General features: G+C 39.3%; 1 protein-coding gene across 13 annotated transcripts in view; it reads right to left on the minus strand.

The window, feature by feature from the left end:
* Positions 1 to 1478: 1478 nt before the first annotated feature.
* The window catches only part of phldb1b (pleckstrin homology-like domain, family B, member 1b), a 55064-nt gene continuing 37865 nt past the window's right edge, over positions 1479 to 18677 (minus strand). For 2 of the 13 annotated variants that reach the window (XM_057350919.1, XM_057350928.1), the window contains 16 exons: positions 16266 to 16394; positions 14443 to 14598; positions 14180 to 14290; positions 13965 to 14054; positions 13192 to 13314; positions 12323 to 12481; positions 11864 to 12007; positions 9981 to 10097; positions 9722 to 9824; positions 9315 to 9600; positions 6589 to 6679; positions 6327 to 6473; positions 4906 to 5125; positions 4337 to 4422; positions 4119 to 4148; positions 1479 to 2948 (listed from right to left, as the gene is read on the minus strand). In XM_057350919.1, the coding sequence (XP_057206902.1) occupies positions 2808 to 2948; positions 4119 to 4148; positions 4337 to 4422; positions 4906 to 5125; positions 6327 to 6473; positions 6589 to 6679; positions 9315 to 9600; positions 9722 to 9824; positions 9981 to 10097; positions 11864 to 12007; positions 12323 to 12481; positions 13192 to 13314; positions 13965 to 14054; positions 14180 to 14290; positions 14443 to 14598; positions 16266 to 16394 (2133 nt within the window). In that variant the 3' untranslated portion in view covers positions 1479 to 2807. The remainder of the gene's footprint in view (positions 2949 to 4118; positions 4149 to 4336; positions 4423 to 4905; positions 5126 to 6326; positions 6474 to 6588; positions 6680 to 9314; positions 9601 to 9721; positions 9825 to 9980; positions 10098 to 11863; positions 12008 to 12322; positions 12482 to 13191; positions 13315 to 13964; positions 14055 to 14179; positions 14291 to 14442; positions 14599 to 16265; positions 16395 to 18677) is intronic. The other 11 variants (XM_057350920.1, XM_057350929.1, XM_057350922.1 and 8 more) reach the window with 10 other exon arrangements.

The following is an 18677-nucleotide window of genomic DNA, read 5'->3' on the forward strand; positions in this document are numbered from 1 at the left end:
TATGAAAGAGAACGGGACATCTTTTCTGATGAAAAGACAGAGATGGTTTTAGCAATTGTTATGTAATTTGCACTCCAAAACGTTTTAAAATGCACATACTGTATGTAGTCAATTTGTTTGTTTGTGACAAATTCAGTTTTTGCACATCGGTATTTCCAAAATCCTGCGTACGGCCCTGGTGACATATTTACAAATGATTAAACCTAATTGCCTGTTCGTGACATTTGAATGTCGTTTCTATTACCTTAAAACCGAAAGTAAACGGCTTTTCCTCATGGAAGGTCTGCAAAATGAGCAAACAAAATATTTCAAATTCACAAGTAGCTGTGTAAAAAGCGGGATAATGTACAAGCAGCCGGCTGTTACCTGGCTGGAAATAAGCCCCTTCAGTGTGATACAAGACACTGATCACACTGTCTGGGCTTGTTTCTACGATAACCGGCTGCCTGTACATTGTCTCTTAAGTAGCCTATCTTTGTTACTGTAAGTAGTGTTGCATATGCGCATACGTTCATTTAAACACATCTGCTTTTGTGCAGTGTTTCTCTCCAAAATGAATCCTTATTTTAAACGACTCAGACGAAATAATGATGCAGTGAGTCATTCATGCTTCTTTCTTGAATTAATCAGTCGTTTTGAACGAATCGGTTTAATGATTCACTGACACTGACAAATTGCCGCAACCTACTGACCAGTAGTTAAAGTCCCCGTGAACCAGAAGTTGCGATCGATTTTAATTCCGTATTTTGACGCATTTCCGAGTGAAATGGAATTTTGAATGAGAAAAATAGTGGGCGTGGCTTTCGTCTTTCTCTACGATTGGAGAATGTAACTGGCAGGAGACTGACAGTTAAAGGGGAGCAGTTAACAGATGCCCAAGTCATCTAACATATGTCATCTATGATGGATAGTCATTACAGGACGGAAGTGCATTTTCAGATTAACTAAAGATTATGAGGGCACACGATTTTTTAAAAGAGAATGACCCACATTGATAAATTAATTACAATAGACGCTGCAATATTTCATGAAAAAATAGGCATTGTAATTTTTAGCTTCACTGGGACTTTAAAGTAAGCCTAACATTTCCTTTTATTAACATTGCTGTATGAATTAATTTTGTCTCACATTTGAATAGTTTCCACATGAAAAATGTTAGCTGGTATAGAATTGTAAAATATGTTCATGGTACCGTGACAACCCTACTACAAACTTTCTTTGGGTACATTTTTATATTTTCGCAGTGGCTATTTAATTTATAGCGCTGCACTCTCGTCTGGTGTCAGGACAACAATGCTAATAGTCGTGATGCAAGACCCCCGTCTATGTTGCAGTGTTAATTATAGCACTGAGGGCCACTTGCCCTTTTACATCTGAAGTCTGCGTTCGGTTGTGACCTCTGCTCTACACGCTTTGTCTGAACACAGTGGTGACTTTTCAATGGCATGTTTAGGGAAACAAACACAAAACACTTCAAATAATGAAAACTGGCTGTATTTCTGTTCAACATTGTAACACCACTGTTTTCACTAATTGGTGTGAAAGACTTCATACACATTTTACACGCAAAACGAAGACTTTTTCATGTTGATGTGTTTGTGGATATTTGTCTCATAACGTTTGGTTTTGGGAAAAGGCAAAGCGTGTTGGTCTTTTCAACATGATCTATAAATAAACATTTTAGGTAAGGTAGAACAACTGTTAATACTCAAAGATCTCTCCTTAGATTATGTATTAAACAGTATCACCTCAGACACAGATGTGAATAATCCAAATCGTCATTTTTTAAATTACAGTACACGTCTGATATTCAGAATTGTCATAAGATTTTATAAAACAGTAAACCCCACTATATATATATATACTGTATATTGTACCTCACATGGAATAAGACTGTCTCGCCGTTTTTCACTAGTGTAACAGTTCCAAGAGTGACAAATCCAGGTCGATATCAAGGCACTGCATGACTTGCATGATTATGACGTTGTTTCCTTTTGTGTGGCGATTATTCAGAGCTCTCGCGGGCTGGCAGTGATAAGAGATGGCTGCCTCCCTCAGGACTAAAATCACAAGATCAAGTTATCAGGACTTGGCAAATAGACTCTATACGTTGCGTGTCTGTGAGTCGTGCATGTGTGGCATATCTAAAAGAATTCGCTGGGAACGCAAGCACAGTGAGATACAATTATACAGGAGTTTGATTATCTCTACAATAAATATGAACTCCTGAGCTGGTTGGTGAGCTTTGGTGAATGAAATCTTTGTTTCAGTAAAACCATATTTTGAGCTTGTCTCGTGTTTGTATATGAATGGAATACTACATTTAAAAACATAACCTACGGCAGTTAATTCACGTCCGCCATTTCATGTCAGTCGATTCGACACGATTCCAGAATGGCATAATGTCATTTGGCATTTTTCCCCATGATGTGTGTGGAAAGACAAATCATTTGGATTACAAATAAAAGTCCAGACAAGAAAAACTGCAACTCAAAAGATATCTCTGACGGCAAAAAGGCATTTTCGTCGATGGCAACCGCGCCGCCACCTGCAGGCTCAGCTCAGCTCACTCCGTCTTTTCATCTTCCGGCTCCCTTTTTGAATCCAGGCAGGTGCAGAAAACCTCCAGTGGGTGAGCGTCTGCGCAGCCGTGCGAATATACCACATCTTCAGAAAACAAAAAAGGAAGTAACAAAATAAAGTTTTTTCCTCTAGTTGAGAATAACAGGTCTGGGTCTTTGAAGTCTCCCTGCCGAACAGTCTGGAGTTTTGAAGTCTGCATCAGCGAGCGCCGATGGTTCTTCATCTCAGTTCATGAACTGCGTGTAGCCCTCGGCTCCCGTCACGATCACGTCCATCCATATTCTCATGGCTTCTGCGGAGGGGGCCACCATGTAGTAAAGCCTGTCGTGGGTCTTTACACAGAACGTCAGGGAGGGGTTGGGGCTCTGGAGGCCGAGAGAAAGAATTGCATCAGCGAGGCATCAGACACTATGGATTGGTTATTGTGTCAAATCTACCTGCTGTTTATTTGTGGTGTCAATTTAAAAAATATATATACAGCCAGAAGGGATTACAAATAATGAGGAATAACATAAATGGCTAAATAAATAATGTGGAGGAATCTAAATAATACTAAATATACATTTTTACATTTTCAATTAATAACAAATAATCAATTATTATTTATTCACTAATTAATTTTGACACAATGTGCAGGTCATCTAATAAGCTTCTTGTTATGTGAAATGTGATAATTCATTACCCTCAGCAAAACACTCGTTATTAAAAATATTTCAACAAAGCATTCCGGCTAAGACATGCAACAGGGAAACAAATCTATACAAACATCAAAGGGATTCTAATGACATGTTATAGCCACACAAGTTCCTCTAATATACCAGGCTGTGGCATCTGCGGGGCAATGAAGTTATACACAAATTAAGTACTCTCAGCACTCACCCCAAACATACACAAACACAAGGGTGGGAGTAACTCGGAGAAACATTAAAGGGAAATGCGCCCAAGTCGTAAATTACATTATACGCTCGTCATCAAAATGAAGCAAAAGAAAACCAAGAGACCTCAATAGTATCTCCGGTAAAAGTGCAAATGGTCAAGTTATTCAAAACAACACAAGAAAAGATTTGCTAATTAGTCTCAAGGGAACATGAGAGTAAGTGTGTGAAAAATCCACAAATTACCGGCAAAAAAAATAACCTTCTCTCTCAGTCTTTAATATTTGTGTGTGTGTTTTCCAGTCAAAATATTTAAACAAAATAAATGAACAAAATTGCATTACATAATAACATCTTGTTTTTTATCCTAATTGGAAATAGTTTTTTCCTTTTTAAATGAGCATTTGTTCATTGTTCTGCATTTTGTTCTTTTGTTTGTTTAAAGCTAAATCTCTCAATCTTATTTACTGAGACTTGTTTAATTACATTTATTTAATATTAAAAATCATCTGCCTTATTATCTACTACAAATCTCTTGCTTATAGGAAGTTTAAACACCGTTTAAAGACTGGAAAACAAAACAAATAATGAGAGATTATTTTTGCAGAGCATCCATCAAAGCAAAGCACATGCAGGGTGATGTGCCGAAGCGATACATACGTTTGTCAAATTCAGATTGAAAAATCCTTTCTGTGTCAAAGAATGAGAAACAGTGGGGTGGGGAAAATTGACAGCAGAGTTACAGCATATGAGAGAAAGAAAAACAAAGAAATATGCAACCACAAAAGATCAAATGAAACATTGAAGTGGGAGTACAGAACAGAAAAACTCAGCTTCTTCCTGTGCGCAAGGGCTTTTCATTTAATACGGGGTCATACCTTTGTGGCACTACGGAGATGATCATAGTAAACCTCTTCGATGGCCTGGAAGTAGATGACGCCCTTCAATTTGCTCTCGTGTTTATCTGTGAACATGACAGAAGTAACAGAGCTGACGCAGGGTAATGTGACGGCTGAGAAAACAAACGACTCCCCTCGAGAATAATGATATGGTAAGCACCGGTGTGACCTTGTTACTGTGGTGCAACCCCTTCACTTTCCATGCAGAAATAAAAAGCGAGCGAGCGCACGCTTTGCCGAGCATCGCGGCCGGGTGATGAGCACGATTTCCTCAGCATTGCAGAAGATTTCATCACCATCAGATAGCACGCGGACGGGCTTCTGGTTATTTGTATGCCCCCGGCTCACCCTAGGCTATCGGAAATCACAGGAGCCGCTGCGAGCTTAAGAATTACTAATTATCCATATCCCCCCACTGCTGGATTTACCCACAATTCATTCTTTGTTCTACCCTCATTTCTTTCCCCGGCCTCAGGGGGACGAAAGCGTAACGTCGCGTTTGCCAGGCTACATTTGCATAGTGCACAGTAAGGAGAAGACGCACGTACCGGCGTAGTAGGAGAAAGTCCTTTTGAGGCGATCAAAGACGAACCAGCGCTTCCTCCAGGACTTGATCTTTCCTCCCATCTTGACAAGATAGCCCTTGCACATCTTCTCGGTGAGAATCACGTGGTAGCACGTGTCCACGTTGTGACCTGAGGACTCGATGTGGGATCGGAGATCAAACTCCTCTTTACGTATAGGCAGGTATCGTGTCATGGGGCGCGCCTGGAAAACAGAAAGATGTGCTGATGAAGTCCCGTGTGATTTAGCTAGAGTTATGTTTACGTGGAAAACACTGTATCTTTTACTACGGTACACATGTCAGTTCCCGTTCTCTAATTTAATGGGACAAGCCATTAATGTTGTAGGAGCACTGACAAACATTGCTGGAATGTTTGTATCACGCTTGTTGTTGCTCTGCACAAAATGCTACAGAAAGTGACAAAAATGTGCAGTTGTTTTCCTTAATAGCTATTTAGAGCTGATTCTTGACCCTCAAAGTACTGTTATAATAGAGTTAAAAATATAGAATTAATGTTTTTAATTAAACAGAAACGATAAAACATTGACTTTATCTAAACATGAAGCATTTTTGTTTACCCAAGTAAACATTCAGTACAGTATGGTAGCATTATAGTTGACTAAAACTAAAGTGAAAACAATTCAAACATTTCTGTTAATTGTAATCAAATAAAATAGCGGACTAAATATTACTAGGAAAAACTAAACAACTAAACAAAAATGATGATTGTTACCTCAGCAATAAACGTTGAACTAATAAAAAGAAAAACAAAAGAAAAGAAAAATAAATAAATAAAACTGAAATAAAACTAAATTAAACTTATACAGCAACATAAAAAATGAACAAATAAGTAATAAAATAAACATGACAACTGAAAATATAGCTCAAAATATTAAAACTACAATAAAATTTCCTCTTTCTTGTAACCTGTTGTATAACATTGAAAGCAGTATATGAAATATATTTCACATTGTGGGATTAGTCACTGTAGTTACTATTTTAAATGATTTGACATAAATAGAAGAAAAATACACAAAACAACTGCCCATGTCACATTTGAACTGTCAGTCGATATTAACTTTTTAATATTAATTTACTAATAATAATTCTTAACTTCTTAAAATATCTGTTGCATAAATGTTCTGCTGAACAACTGCATCACAAAACTGCGCTGATATTCAATACAACAGCACTTTTGTGACATTATTAAATGAACAGGTATCACTTTTAGTGTTAGATGCATAAAAATATGTGTAAATAAAGTTTAATTCAGATATGCACCACAGGAACTCTTGTACGCTAATGTTGATCTCATGGTTAACGCAATAACACAGTGATGTAAATCCAAAACACCTGAGCAGTAGAAAGACCATGAAGTTTCAGTCGAGAGACCTGACTCCTCACCTGAGAGAAGTTTTTGGCCCTCATCTTCACCTCCTTCTCTATCAGCTGCTGCCTGTGTACCGTCTCCTCCTCCAGTCTCTTCTCCGCCTCCTCTCTCCTTCTCCTCTCCTCGTCCAGCATCACCTTACGTGTCTGAGTCTCACGCTCCTGTGAGACAAGAGAGGTGTGGTTATTAGACAAGGTGTGGTTCAAGACATAAAGGCATTATTCATCTACATTCTGTATTGATTCTATACTCGTATTGTTATGATGTCTGACTCACTCTGGACTCCATGAGTCGAGCTTTCTCCAGTTGTGCCTCTTTCAGCATTTTCTCCATCTCCTCAATCTTCAATGCGTCCATACCGCTGGCACTGTGAAATAGATTGAAATCTCTATTAACAAAATGTGGTGCATGCGCGCATTTTAAGCTTTCGATTCAGTAAAGAAATTATGCAAATCAGGTAACGATTCATTTAAACAAAAAATTGGTTATGGGTTCGATTCCCCACAAAAATTGATACAATTTGTAGAGACTGAATGCACTGTAGGTTGCTATGAATAAAAGCGTCTGTCACAGATGCATGGTGTCATCCTCCAATCTGTAGGCCGGATCTGAATTCTGAAGGAGACTAAGATCTGGAATAATTTACTGGGACTGGGACTGGGACGCTTTTCTCCACCAAACTAGAACAGGTTTTTTAAAGTGCACTCGACTGCACCACAGGTCTGGAAATATTAAATGGATATCTGCTGCCATGTTCAATAGAAAATGTACTCAAACATCTCCTTTAAATAAAATTTACTTTCCACACACAGCAATACTGTACCGTTAAAGTCGGCAGGCAAATAGGGCTGAGCGCCCAATTTACATAGAGAAGTGGCTAAAAATACAGCTAAAGATTTAATTTAAATACAGTGAAGCGCGATTAGCGCCTGGTTAAAGTGGTTTGCGCGCGGTTAGTGACTCAGTCATGGGATGAATGACGTTTCAGAGATCAGAGACTGGCGGATTACGAAATATTTCGTCATGTTAAAATACAGCTGGGCTCCAAATACGAGCGTGAAATTTTTGCAATAAAACATGCAAATGAGGCACATGTGGACTACATAGTAAAAGGAAAATGCATTATGGATGGATCCAGAGACGAGTCGTGGATTAGCTGTAGTTTGAACTGTAACAGGAGAGAAAACAAACTGTTCAAGTAAACAAACTCTCTCCTGAGAGAGAAACAGCTGAAGGCTGTTTACAACGCTGCCGCTGCGCCCAGGTCAAGCTACAGTACTCAAGCAGTGTACTTCACTGTACATTTCACGCTTTTGTGTACAACATTATAACACAAGGCTTCCATGATAAGATTAAATTTGTAATTTGAGACCTCATGTTATTGTCAGGTGCCGGCGTTCGCATCTCATTAATTTCCGGCTTGGGCATCTGCTTGTAATTAAAGCCATATTGAAGCAACAGTGCACCCCAAAATCATGGCTATCATTTATTTTTATGTGGTTTCAGATGCGCACAGTTTTTACTAAACACAACAAGAGAATTAAAAATGAAATCTTTAAGCAGCTCTTTCCTTACAGTGAGAGTTTGTAGTGATCGTGTGCATCATGAAAATGACAAAAAAAGGCTTCATATGACTTTCTTGCTACATTACAAATCTTTTTTTGCAAGACAGACTAATGGCACTAATAATATGGAGCAAATTATTGAGGAGTAGTTCAATTTGTGACCTGAATCAAATGGATATTAAAAGGGGTCATTTTTTATTGACAGACATGTTACTTTGAAATTTGAAATCCAAATGAAACGTATGTTGTTTTTTAAATTGTTATTTTGTGTTTCTCAGAAAAATTAACAACAAATATGACTGTAAAGACATGAGTGTGAATAATGACAGATTTTTCGAATGTAGTCTGAGCTGAGGCTGGATTCTGATGAAATGATGGATGTGGATTAGGTAAACTTGCCGCCGTGGTCCTTTTCACCTGAGGCGGTTGATTTCGTGATCATGACCAGCCTACTGTACATTATTCTGCTTAATACATAAATAATCTATTTACTAAATAAATAATCTGACATAAAATATTGATTTAAGATTAAATTATTATTAAGTTATTTCTAGACACCACGGAAAGGTTGAACCGTGGTTATGTATAAAACATTGGCTTCCTGGATGAGTGTTAGTTATACACCATTGCTATAAAATAATGTTATTATTTAAAAATGTCAACAAAAATAAATGTTTGGGTTTACATAATTGATGTCTGTGTGCTGTGTTTTGTATTTATAAAAACATACACATCCATGCATATGTTTAAGAAAAATATCAAATTAAATTAATAAACATTTATATACAATTTAAATGATCGGTAAATATAAATGTGTGTAAATATTTCCTAAATATGTATCCATGTATGTGTTTGTGTTTATAAATACAAAATGAATATGCATAATATACATGTATTATGTAAACACAGACTTTTATTCTGGATGCGATTAATCACGATTAATCGTTTGACAACCCTATGAAAAATATTTGACCACTGAAGGCTGCAGTTTGGCCAAGGAAAATCAACTATTACAAAGAGTTATGTATTGTGAACGTGAAGTGCACAAATATAAATAAAGAACCGTAGGAGTGAGAGGAAGGGTGGATACGCAACCAGTCAAACCTCAAGCGTGTGTTTATCAAAGACGCCTTTTCAGATGCTGACATTTTAGCAAGCCTAATTTGCCTTATTTGTGCTCTTACGTTTCTTTTAAACACCGCTTTCACGCAACCAGCATCAACATAAAGCGTAGCCTCAAGCCTGCGTGTCGTTTCATTTGTTTCCACGTTTTCAAAGGAAGCGAGTGCGGCAGCGGGGGGGTTGAAACCCACCGCGAGTGTGAAAACGCAGATGGTTGATCATTTAGCTTGAAACAGGCATGCGGAGAAAAGCCACAGAATTCCTGTCACACGGCCATCGCCTAAGCGTTCCCAAAACCATTTGGGAATGTCTAACCTGGACATGTTGTCGGGGGAACAGGCGGAGTTGTTTCCCGTGGAGATGCTGGTGTCCATGCTGTCTGAGCTCTCCAGACTGAGGGTGTCGTAGGGTTGTTCGCCAGCAGAGGGCGAAGTGTGGTGCAGGATGGAGTGATGTACGACCGGCGAGGGGCTGGAGGTAAAGGGGTTGTTGAGCTGCATTTGAGAGCCATGGAGCGCCTCCCACTGGCACTGAGCCTCCACTGCAGCCTTCTGCTTCAGCTGGGCCAAACGCCGCCTCTGCTCCTCGATAACTTGCTGGCCTGATGAAAACAAAAAGGTGAGTAAATCGTCAGAAATATTGTTTTCGGATAAAGTACTCCTCTAAGTTTGATGGCGTTATCTGGCTCAGTTTGTGACCATCAAGCCGCCGTTTCACGTTACCTTTCTGCTGAAGGGCCAGCTGCCTCTTGGTCTCGATGTCCTGCAGCGTGGCTGCCAGGTTGCGTGGGAGACTCCCGGTGCTGTTGGCTACCATCAAAGCGCTCTGAGTAAACAACACAAGCAATTATTTCCACCAGCATATTTAACAAGGAGGGGACTAAATTACCACATTAAATGATGCTGGAGATTCTGATAACCAGGGACTGAATGCACCGTTTACCCTGGCAGGGGTGTAACAGAGACTGAATGCTGTATTTACCCTGGCAGGGGTGTTGCGTCCGAGTGTAGCTGTAGTGTATGTGGGGGACAGACCGGCGCTGACTTTAGGTCTCAGAGACGATTGGCTGGAGTCGCTGTCCAATCGTGAGCGATAAACCTGCAGGACATTGACACATTAAACAAGGAATTCTACAGAATGTTCTGTATTTTACAAGTTTGAAATGACATTTGAGCGAATAAATGATGATTGAATTTTAATTTCTGATAAACAACACATTCTGATAAACAGCACATTTATTTGTGAGAGTAAAGTCCTGTACCATAGCTTTGGAGGACTCTTTGTACAGTATAAAAAAGGTTGTACTTTGACATTAAGACTACCTTTGTATTTAGTCGTGTTATTGAATTGAACACAACGTATATTAAATAATAAGTAACCTTTCTCCCTTCGTACATACAGTAAGTGGCTAGTAAAATATGTTTAAAGTAATAGTTCAACCAATAACACATTTTTATCATCATTTCGTTGCTCTCGTCTTTTAAAACCTGTAGGACTTTCTTTCATCCTTTGAGTACAACAGAAGTCATAGCAGAATGTCCTGCTCCTTTTTTACAATGAAACTAAATGGTGATTATGACTGTCCAGTAAGGTTTGCATTGAATAAAAACTTATGTTTCAGTCTTGTCCTAGCACAACGCTAATATGTCTTAAGAGAACTTGGAATAGTGCACACTACTTATATAATGCTTTATGGTCCTTTTTGAAGCTAGACAGCACGAGTCACCATTGTCTTTCATTGTATACGGTTCCAAAGCAACAGCATAACCAAACGTTACTGCGCATGCACGCTCTTGTGGCCCAAACTAAACTTCCGGGACACATCCGCAAAGAATAGAGTCCCTGTAGATTATTTCTCAAAAAAAGTCAAATACATAAGTACATGACATTAGCTAGCAAGTTAAAAGTGTGTCTAGCCAGTATTATTTTGGGTTACCAGTAGAAGAACCGTTACTTGGCTAATCTAAGATGCGACAAAGTTACACAAACCATTCAACAAATTGTGAAATGAATATACAATAAAATTCAACAAATTGTTTATTTAATACAGTTATTATACAATAAAATATGAATATAAATTTAAATTAATATAAATCAATCGGAAAAATAAATATATTATATTATTAGGGCCCGGCGTGTGCATCCGATAAACCAGTCTATACAGAAAAAAGAGTTTTTGGTAAAGCTTTCATTTAGTCAGCAAAATAAATGAAGTGATTCAGGTTTAAAACAGCAGTAAGATTGTAGTTAGGGTTGTCGCAATATATTAGTATTGACAACAACTATGACATTAACAACCATGGTTATTGATTGTGTTAATACTACACAAATGATATTATTGTAAATACTTTAGCATCAGTTTCTTGTTGACACTCCAGCATAGAAGGTGATGGTTGTACACCTAATTAACATCTTTCCTTCAGAGCTACAATGGCTAAAAACTCGTATTTTTCAAGAAAAATTGTCATTGGTCAAAAAAGAGCAAACACAAACTAAGCCAAATGAAAGATGAATTTGACTTAGAGCACGTATCACTACTTATCACTAGATATCACAATAATGTCATAGTCCTGAATTCTGTTGGCCAATATGTTCTTGTAGTGAAAATGTGATATTGTGACAGCCCTAACAGTAGTACAGTAAATAACTAAATAACATGAGAATTCTTTTTTCTGCTACAGATGGGAAAAAAGCTCAGTGACAAAAGACGACAAACCCAAAACCTTCAAAACATACAAAATCAAACCAACACCCACAAAACCAAACTCTTAAATGCTTCAAGATAAAAGATATCTGTAAGGATGGTGAGTGAAAATATGAAAGAGCAGAAGAGGTTGAAGGAGAGCTGAGCTTCTGGCTGTTACCTGCACGGGCTTGCGTGTTGAGAAAGCTTTAGCCGGGAGGGGAGGAGGGCAGAGCTGGTTCAGATCTCCAGCTGCCATCACCTCCTGGTACCAGAGCTCTAAATCTAGAGCGGGCACGTCAGGCCTGCCCCACTCCGACTGACGCTTAACACACACAGCACAAGCACAGAGAGAAGATAGAGGTGGAACGGTGGAATGACAGAACGAAGGAGCATTAGAGAGACAAGAGAAGTGTGTTAATGAGCAGATTTGTTTAATGACAGAATGGCAAATAGCTTTGGGTCTACAACCAAAAAATGGGAGTGGGATCTCTTTGAAACCCCAAGAACATACACAGGTTCCCTGCGTTTCAAATGTTCTATGTAAAATTTCTGTTTAAAATCCTCTAAAAAGGTGAAGACCTGACACTAAGGAGGAACAAAATGCGGAAGAGAACACAGAGGAATTAAAGAGACACACCTCAAAGGAGAGCGAGAGGGAGGAGCCGTGAGGGGAGGGGAGGCTGGAGAAGGCGGAGTCTGTGAGAGAAGACTGAAGTAATTGAGGAGGAGAGGTGGGAGAAGACTCCACCTTCGGCATCCCATACATCTGGTTTAACTGACCCACGGTCACATACTCCTTACAGCCGGAAGCAGACACGCGCAGGAGAGAAATACGGAGTAGCAGAGCAGGAAAGAGAAGACAAACAGTTACTGAGAGTTTAGCATCTATGAAGCAAGTTAGCTTGGTAAAGTGTTCAATTTAGTAACAACATTACATTGTTAGCTAACACACTATTAAACTGCAATTGTCTCAACCTCTAAGAAATTTTGAATAAAGGGCTGTTTACATCAAGAATTATAACTATAAAGCTATAAAAATCGCTTTAAAATCGCTCTGAATTCAGGAGAATAGTGAAGTCCACACCAAAACATTGGAATAACGTTCAGAACAAAATTTTCTGCTGATAAATGATAAAACAGTGACAGCCAATCAAAATCCATTGGAATGAGGGGTTACATATTTAAATATAAAACAAAAAACTGAACAGATTTTCGGGGTAATAATGCATTTTAAAGCTTTGTTTTGCATAGCCGCACTGCAAAGTAACAAAATTGTAGCCGGCCATGTAAAACTGACAGAATTAACAAATCACTTAACATGAACATCTGCTCTTACTATATTATAGATTGATCTGGTACAACTATAATAACCATAACTCTAATGCATAAGATAAACGGCATAAAAATCTATAGATGCATCTACAACACAAAAGCAGGCAGCGTTTATGGAATGACAAAGTGCATGAAAGGAGAAAGAAAAGCAAGAGAGGAGAGCAGCTATGATACCTCACGGGGGGATACAGCCGGGTCAAGGGCAAGCGAGAGGCCGTGCGAGGAAACGGTGGTGAGCTGGGTGTCATGGAAATCACTCCCGTACATCTTATAAACATCCGACAGCTTCAAGTATTCCTAAGTCGACCATTCACGCAGGACAAAAGTTCAGCTGTCAGTTTACTAGCATGCAGATAGGGACAGATATGCTGAATGTAACTGCATGTGTGCGTTATTTATTTATTTACTGGCAGAAATTAGGTTACAAATAGATGGTACACACCATAGAAATGATGTCGAGCACATATTTGATGAACGAAAGTGTGACTTGCAGGAGGCAAAACCTCCAAATTTTTGAAAATCCAAAAAGTGAATAATACAACCCAAAATTTGTTTTGTATGGGGATGTTCAATGAGAAGGCTTAAGGCTAGTCTTCATAAGCACTTTCAGATGCTGCAGGCTGCATGCATCAACAGTTAGTTGGGTTACCTCCTGAGGCATGATGGGATATGAGTAGAATGAGGAAGTGTGATAAGGGGAGGAGTGGGAATGGTCATCATCTAATAGGTCAGTCTCACTGATGTGAAGCACATCCTGGGTGGAGTTTATAAGTCAAACAATATCCTGAGTCTAAAAGATTTCATTTCCTGTTTGGCAAACCCAGTTATTATGGGATGGTACATGATAAGCAACCAGAAACATCTGGCTAACACCAGCGAACCAGCGCATAAAACACAAGATATGCTTGTGACCACTGTTTACAGAAGATGATTCTGATTCTGCTCACCTCCTTTAAAGAGCTGGTGCTCTTGGGGAAAGTCTTCCCTCCTGTTAAACTCTGGTATCTTCTCTCCAGATTGGCAAGCCTCTCCTTTTCCTGAAACACAGGACAAGTCAGATGGAGAAAAGCTTTAACAAAGATCTAGCTAATGATATATGCGTATGAAGAGGGAACCAGAGTTGTTATTAAATGAGAAGTGTTATGAGTAGTAGAAGATGTACCTTCTGAAGCTGCTGCAAGGTGATGCTTCTGTCTTTGGCCAGTCTCTCACACTCCTGAGCCGCTTGCATGCCCAACTGACTGGCTTGGGCTTCCAAAGCAGCAACTTTCTCCTGGAAACAACAGTTTGAAAAATTGGATGACAAATACTGTCTGAAAAATGAAACAAGGAATCGTGCACTGGAAAATGAAAGTCAAATATTGATTTCACATTAACTTCCCAGTGGTTTATATCGCATGCTGTAGATCGCACGTGTTTAATCACCTTTCGTTTGGTGATGCTGCTGTGGTACTGAGCTCTGTCCTGAAGCAACTGTTGACTGATGGTCTCGCGTTCCTCCTCCAGACTGCTCTCCTTCTCTAACTGCTGAAACTCCAGGTCCTCGAACTGCTTGGTCGCAACTTCAAAAGTCTCCGCTTCCTACACAAACACCAAGCACAAGGTCAAAAAGAAGCCACTTTATCCTATCAGCGATAGCACGGAGCAGCTGATCCTAACAACAGCTTTATACTGGGTTCACACCAAATGCGAATTAAGCGATTTGCGCGAGTCAATTACATACAAAGTCAATGCAAAGACGCGAATAGACGCGAACTCGTGGCAGGCGATGCGAATGACGCGAATCGGGCGACGGACAAGTTGAACAATTTCAACTCTAAAAAGCTCATTGACACCTACTGTTTGAAGGGTCCGGACGCGTGAAGACACTCCTTGTCGCGTGATGTTTTTCGCGTCACTCACGCAAATAACGAACTTTTCCCGCAAGTAATAGAGAGCGTGGAACGCGATTGTTCGTGTTTGGTGTAAACCCAGCATTAAATGTAGATACGCGGCAGGCGCGCACAAATAGGGAGCTGCATCGACATGGAAATATTTCAACTTTTCATGCTGGGTTCACACCAAACGCGAACAAAATAATTTTGAAATGGTCTCTTATATTTAAGCTGTATATTTATACATGGTGATCTGAGATACACAAGAAATAAATAAAACCGTTTCGATAGTAAAACAGAAAAAATGACATCTCTTTTCAGAAAAAGCTAAATCTGTTTAGAATGCAGGGATGTCTTGTCATGGGCTTCTGCGTAGATCTCAAAGACCCTAGCTTAACTTTCAGTCAACTCAAGTGTTGCGACACTGAGGAGCTTGAAGGTTCAGAGCACATGCGACATCACTTCCCTGGGGATGTTTCTGACTGTAAACAGGGCTAAGTCATCAAAAAATGTTTCCAGAGCAGTGTCTGTTTACATTGCTTCATCTATGCGTATCAAAGCACACAAACAAATATATATGATACTTTTGTCTAACTTTATAAACAAACTTGGTAGCCTATTTTGCAACACAGCTGCAATAACAGCTGCTCCTTATTGCTATTGTATTGCATCTTTTTCACATGAACCACATAATATATACAAAAGAAAAAAGAAATCTGACATCTGCGTATTTAGAGAGAAGTGATGGATATGGACACAACACCAGATTGACTGACACTATGTTAGTGTTTGCATTAATAGATTAGTTCATGTTAAATGTTAGTGTCACTTTGGCATCAGACATAAGCACACCACAGACTTCAACAATAATCCAAAATATTCAAATCCATGTAAAAAAAAACGAACAAACATGCAAATTCAACACAGACCACCATTTAGCCCCAAAGAAACGTTCATCTGTGGACTAAACTTAGACAAGGGATGAAGAACAAGAGACACTGATCCCAGCAGAAAATATGTGGTATATAATAGAGACATATGTTGAACTTCTGGAGACCTTCACAGAGAACACTTTTGTTTCACAATAAACACCTTTCTTTGTTTTAAAGTGTACTGAGATCAACACTATGTGCACAACACAATCTCAGAATGAACTGCAATGAGAGGCAAGATACATGTTTGTTTTAAATAAACCTGTTTAATTCATTCCTGAAATGATATCTAAAAACGAACTAAAATGCTGCCGTTTCTGCTGGGATCACCATGACTTGCATAAGAGAACCCAAAAGAGCTTAGTGGGGAATGTGTGTCTGCAGCAGAACACGGCTGTGGGTGGGAACAGATCATGTGCTGATGTTCCTGGTGGTCACTGACCCTCTTGAGTTGTTCCTGTAACTGTTCCCTCAGAGATTCGGGGCAGTTATGCAGCTGGCTGGTCAACTCATTGTACCCATCCTGAAGCCTCTCCAGGGCTTCCCGCTCCGCGTCAACATTAGCCCTCTCCTAGAAACAAAACACACCGTCCGGGGAGAGGAGAGAAAGAGAACACACAGCTCAAAACCACGCCATGCAGACGCGTCCGAGGTTAGAGGTCACAACAGAGTGGATGGCGCCAGAAAGGATGATCCTTAGGCCTTGCACAGGCTCCCCACACCTTCATTTCGTTTTCCATGATTTTCCAGTACAGTTAGTTCACTGAATAAAAGAATCTTTAAAGACACTACTTGCAAAAAAGCAATCGCTATCACAACCATGTTTCAGGTTTTGCATGACCGTGGGAACCCCGTTTATAAAACACTGTAAACTATATCAAATCGGACTGTGTAACAGGGCCAAACAGACTTCTGTTCTCAGGCATTTCTTGGTCTAAGGCTTCAGCGGTATGATTTTCTGCTGGTATGTGCTTATTAAAATGAGATTATGCCACATAAAACGGCAGGAACTCGTTTGTTTTGGCATAGTTGCCTGGTTTGAAGCTGGATATTCTTCTTTCTTTTTTTTTGCAGTGGCTTTATATTGAACGCAGTCTCCAGATGTTTCCAAGACAACTTAATGCACACGAAACTACATTTCATTCATGCATTATGTTCATCAGAAGTCAATGTGAGCACATTCATTGCACTTCTATGTAAAAGTTGTGCTTTTAAACAAAAAAGGGACTGGATTCTGAAAGCTGTATCAAAAATGTATAAAGACATGTTCGGGGCAGACAATGTTTGCGTAAACACTACATGCATTTGCAGTTGAGATCAATCTAGTACAAATTACAGAAGTAATTTGTACCACCATCCCTGAAATGGAAATGGGTTCAAGCAAGCAAGATCCTGTCCAAAGTCACAAACCTTTTACACTGGTTTAAGAAGTTTCTTTACACGATTATCAGATCTTAGGGCAAAAATGTACAATTGTTTCAAAACATCCACATCCTCATGCCATCGCAAACTGCTTTGCTTTCTCCATGTAGCACAAAAACATAATTGTGACCCTGGACCACAAAACCAAATTGAGATTTACCATCTGAAAGTTAAATGAATACGCTTTCCATTGATGTTTGGTTTGTTAGGATAGGGCAATATTTGGCTGAGATACAACTATTTGAAAATCTGGAATCTGAGAGTGCAAAAAAATCAAAATATTGAGAAAATCACATTTTAAGTTGCAGGTCGTTGCTAAGAAAAACAGGTTTGTTTTAATGCTCTCTTTTGGCGTACCGCTGTAATGATGTTGTAGAAAATTCTAAGCTTTACATAGATACCAAACTTGAGTGGGTTATTCCCAAAGAGCGGACAGCAGCGAGTGAAGTTTGCAGGCGTGTTTCCCGCAACTTTTTTAGCGATTTTGCTGCATCCACTCACAAAAATAAAGTTTTGATATATTTACAGTAGGACATTTACAAAATATCTTAATTGAACATGATCTTTACTTAATAATGATTTTGACCCATACAATGTATTGTTGGCTCTTGCTATAAATATACCCATGCTACCTATTTTGTGATCCAGGGTAACATTTTGTGTCCATAAAATTACACTGAATGGGACCTGGCGCTTTCTAGCTCCAAAGAGAAAGCAAAGCACCAAAAATGTGGTTCACACGATCCATGCACTATATTCCAAGTCACAATTTTGTGTGAGAAGCAGACCAAAAGTCGTTTTTACTACTTATCTTCATCTTTGGTCTGTTGCACACACATACCTATCGTATAGTATTTGAAGACACGAGGATGAGTAAATAATGACAGAAAGTTTATTTTGGGGTGAACTGTCCCTTTAAATGTCTCAATGAGCTAATCTCTAAAGACAAAGTAAACAGAGACTGAAATAAACAGAGAAACCCAGAACCTGGTGACAGAAATGGACTGGAATTCCAAAACAGCGTGCAGGAAAAGTCTTTCTAATGGCGCTTTTCCACTGCATGGTACCGTCAGGTTTAGTACGACTCGGCTCGGCACAGCTCACTTCGCCTCAGTTTGCATTTCCAGAGCAGTTTAGTACCGCTTCAAAGTGGGTGGGGATCAAAACAAAATACTGCTAAAAATACCAGTGAGTTTGGGAAATCTAACAGCAAAGACCAGACAACGATCATTTGGTTTGCTCAACGGCGCATGAGGGTAAGCTAATGTAGCATTTAGCATTGCGTTAAGGGTCTCAATCTCTATATTACTGTCACGAAGCATATACCAAAATGCTAATATTACGTATTAAAATGCGTATTCATGTGTTGCAAATCCAATGACGCTGGTAATGACTCTCTCTGCCCAATCTGTGTGTAAACACGTCACATTTT

This window comes from Triplophysa rosa, linkage group LG14 (genome assembly GCF_024868665.1).
Source record: "Triplophysa rosa linkage group LG14, Trosa_1v2, whole genome shotgun sequence".
Classification (NCBI taxonomy): Eukaryota; Metazoa; Chordata; class Actinopteri; order Cypriniformes; family Nemacheilidae; genus Triplophysa; species Triplophysa rosa.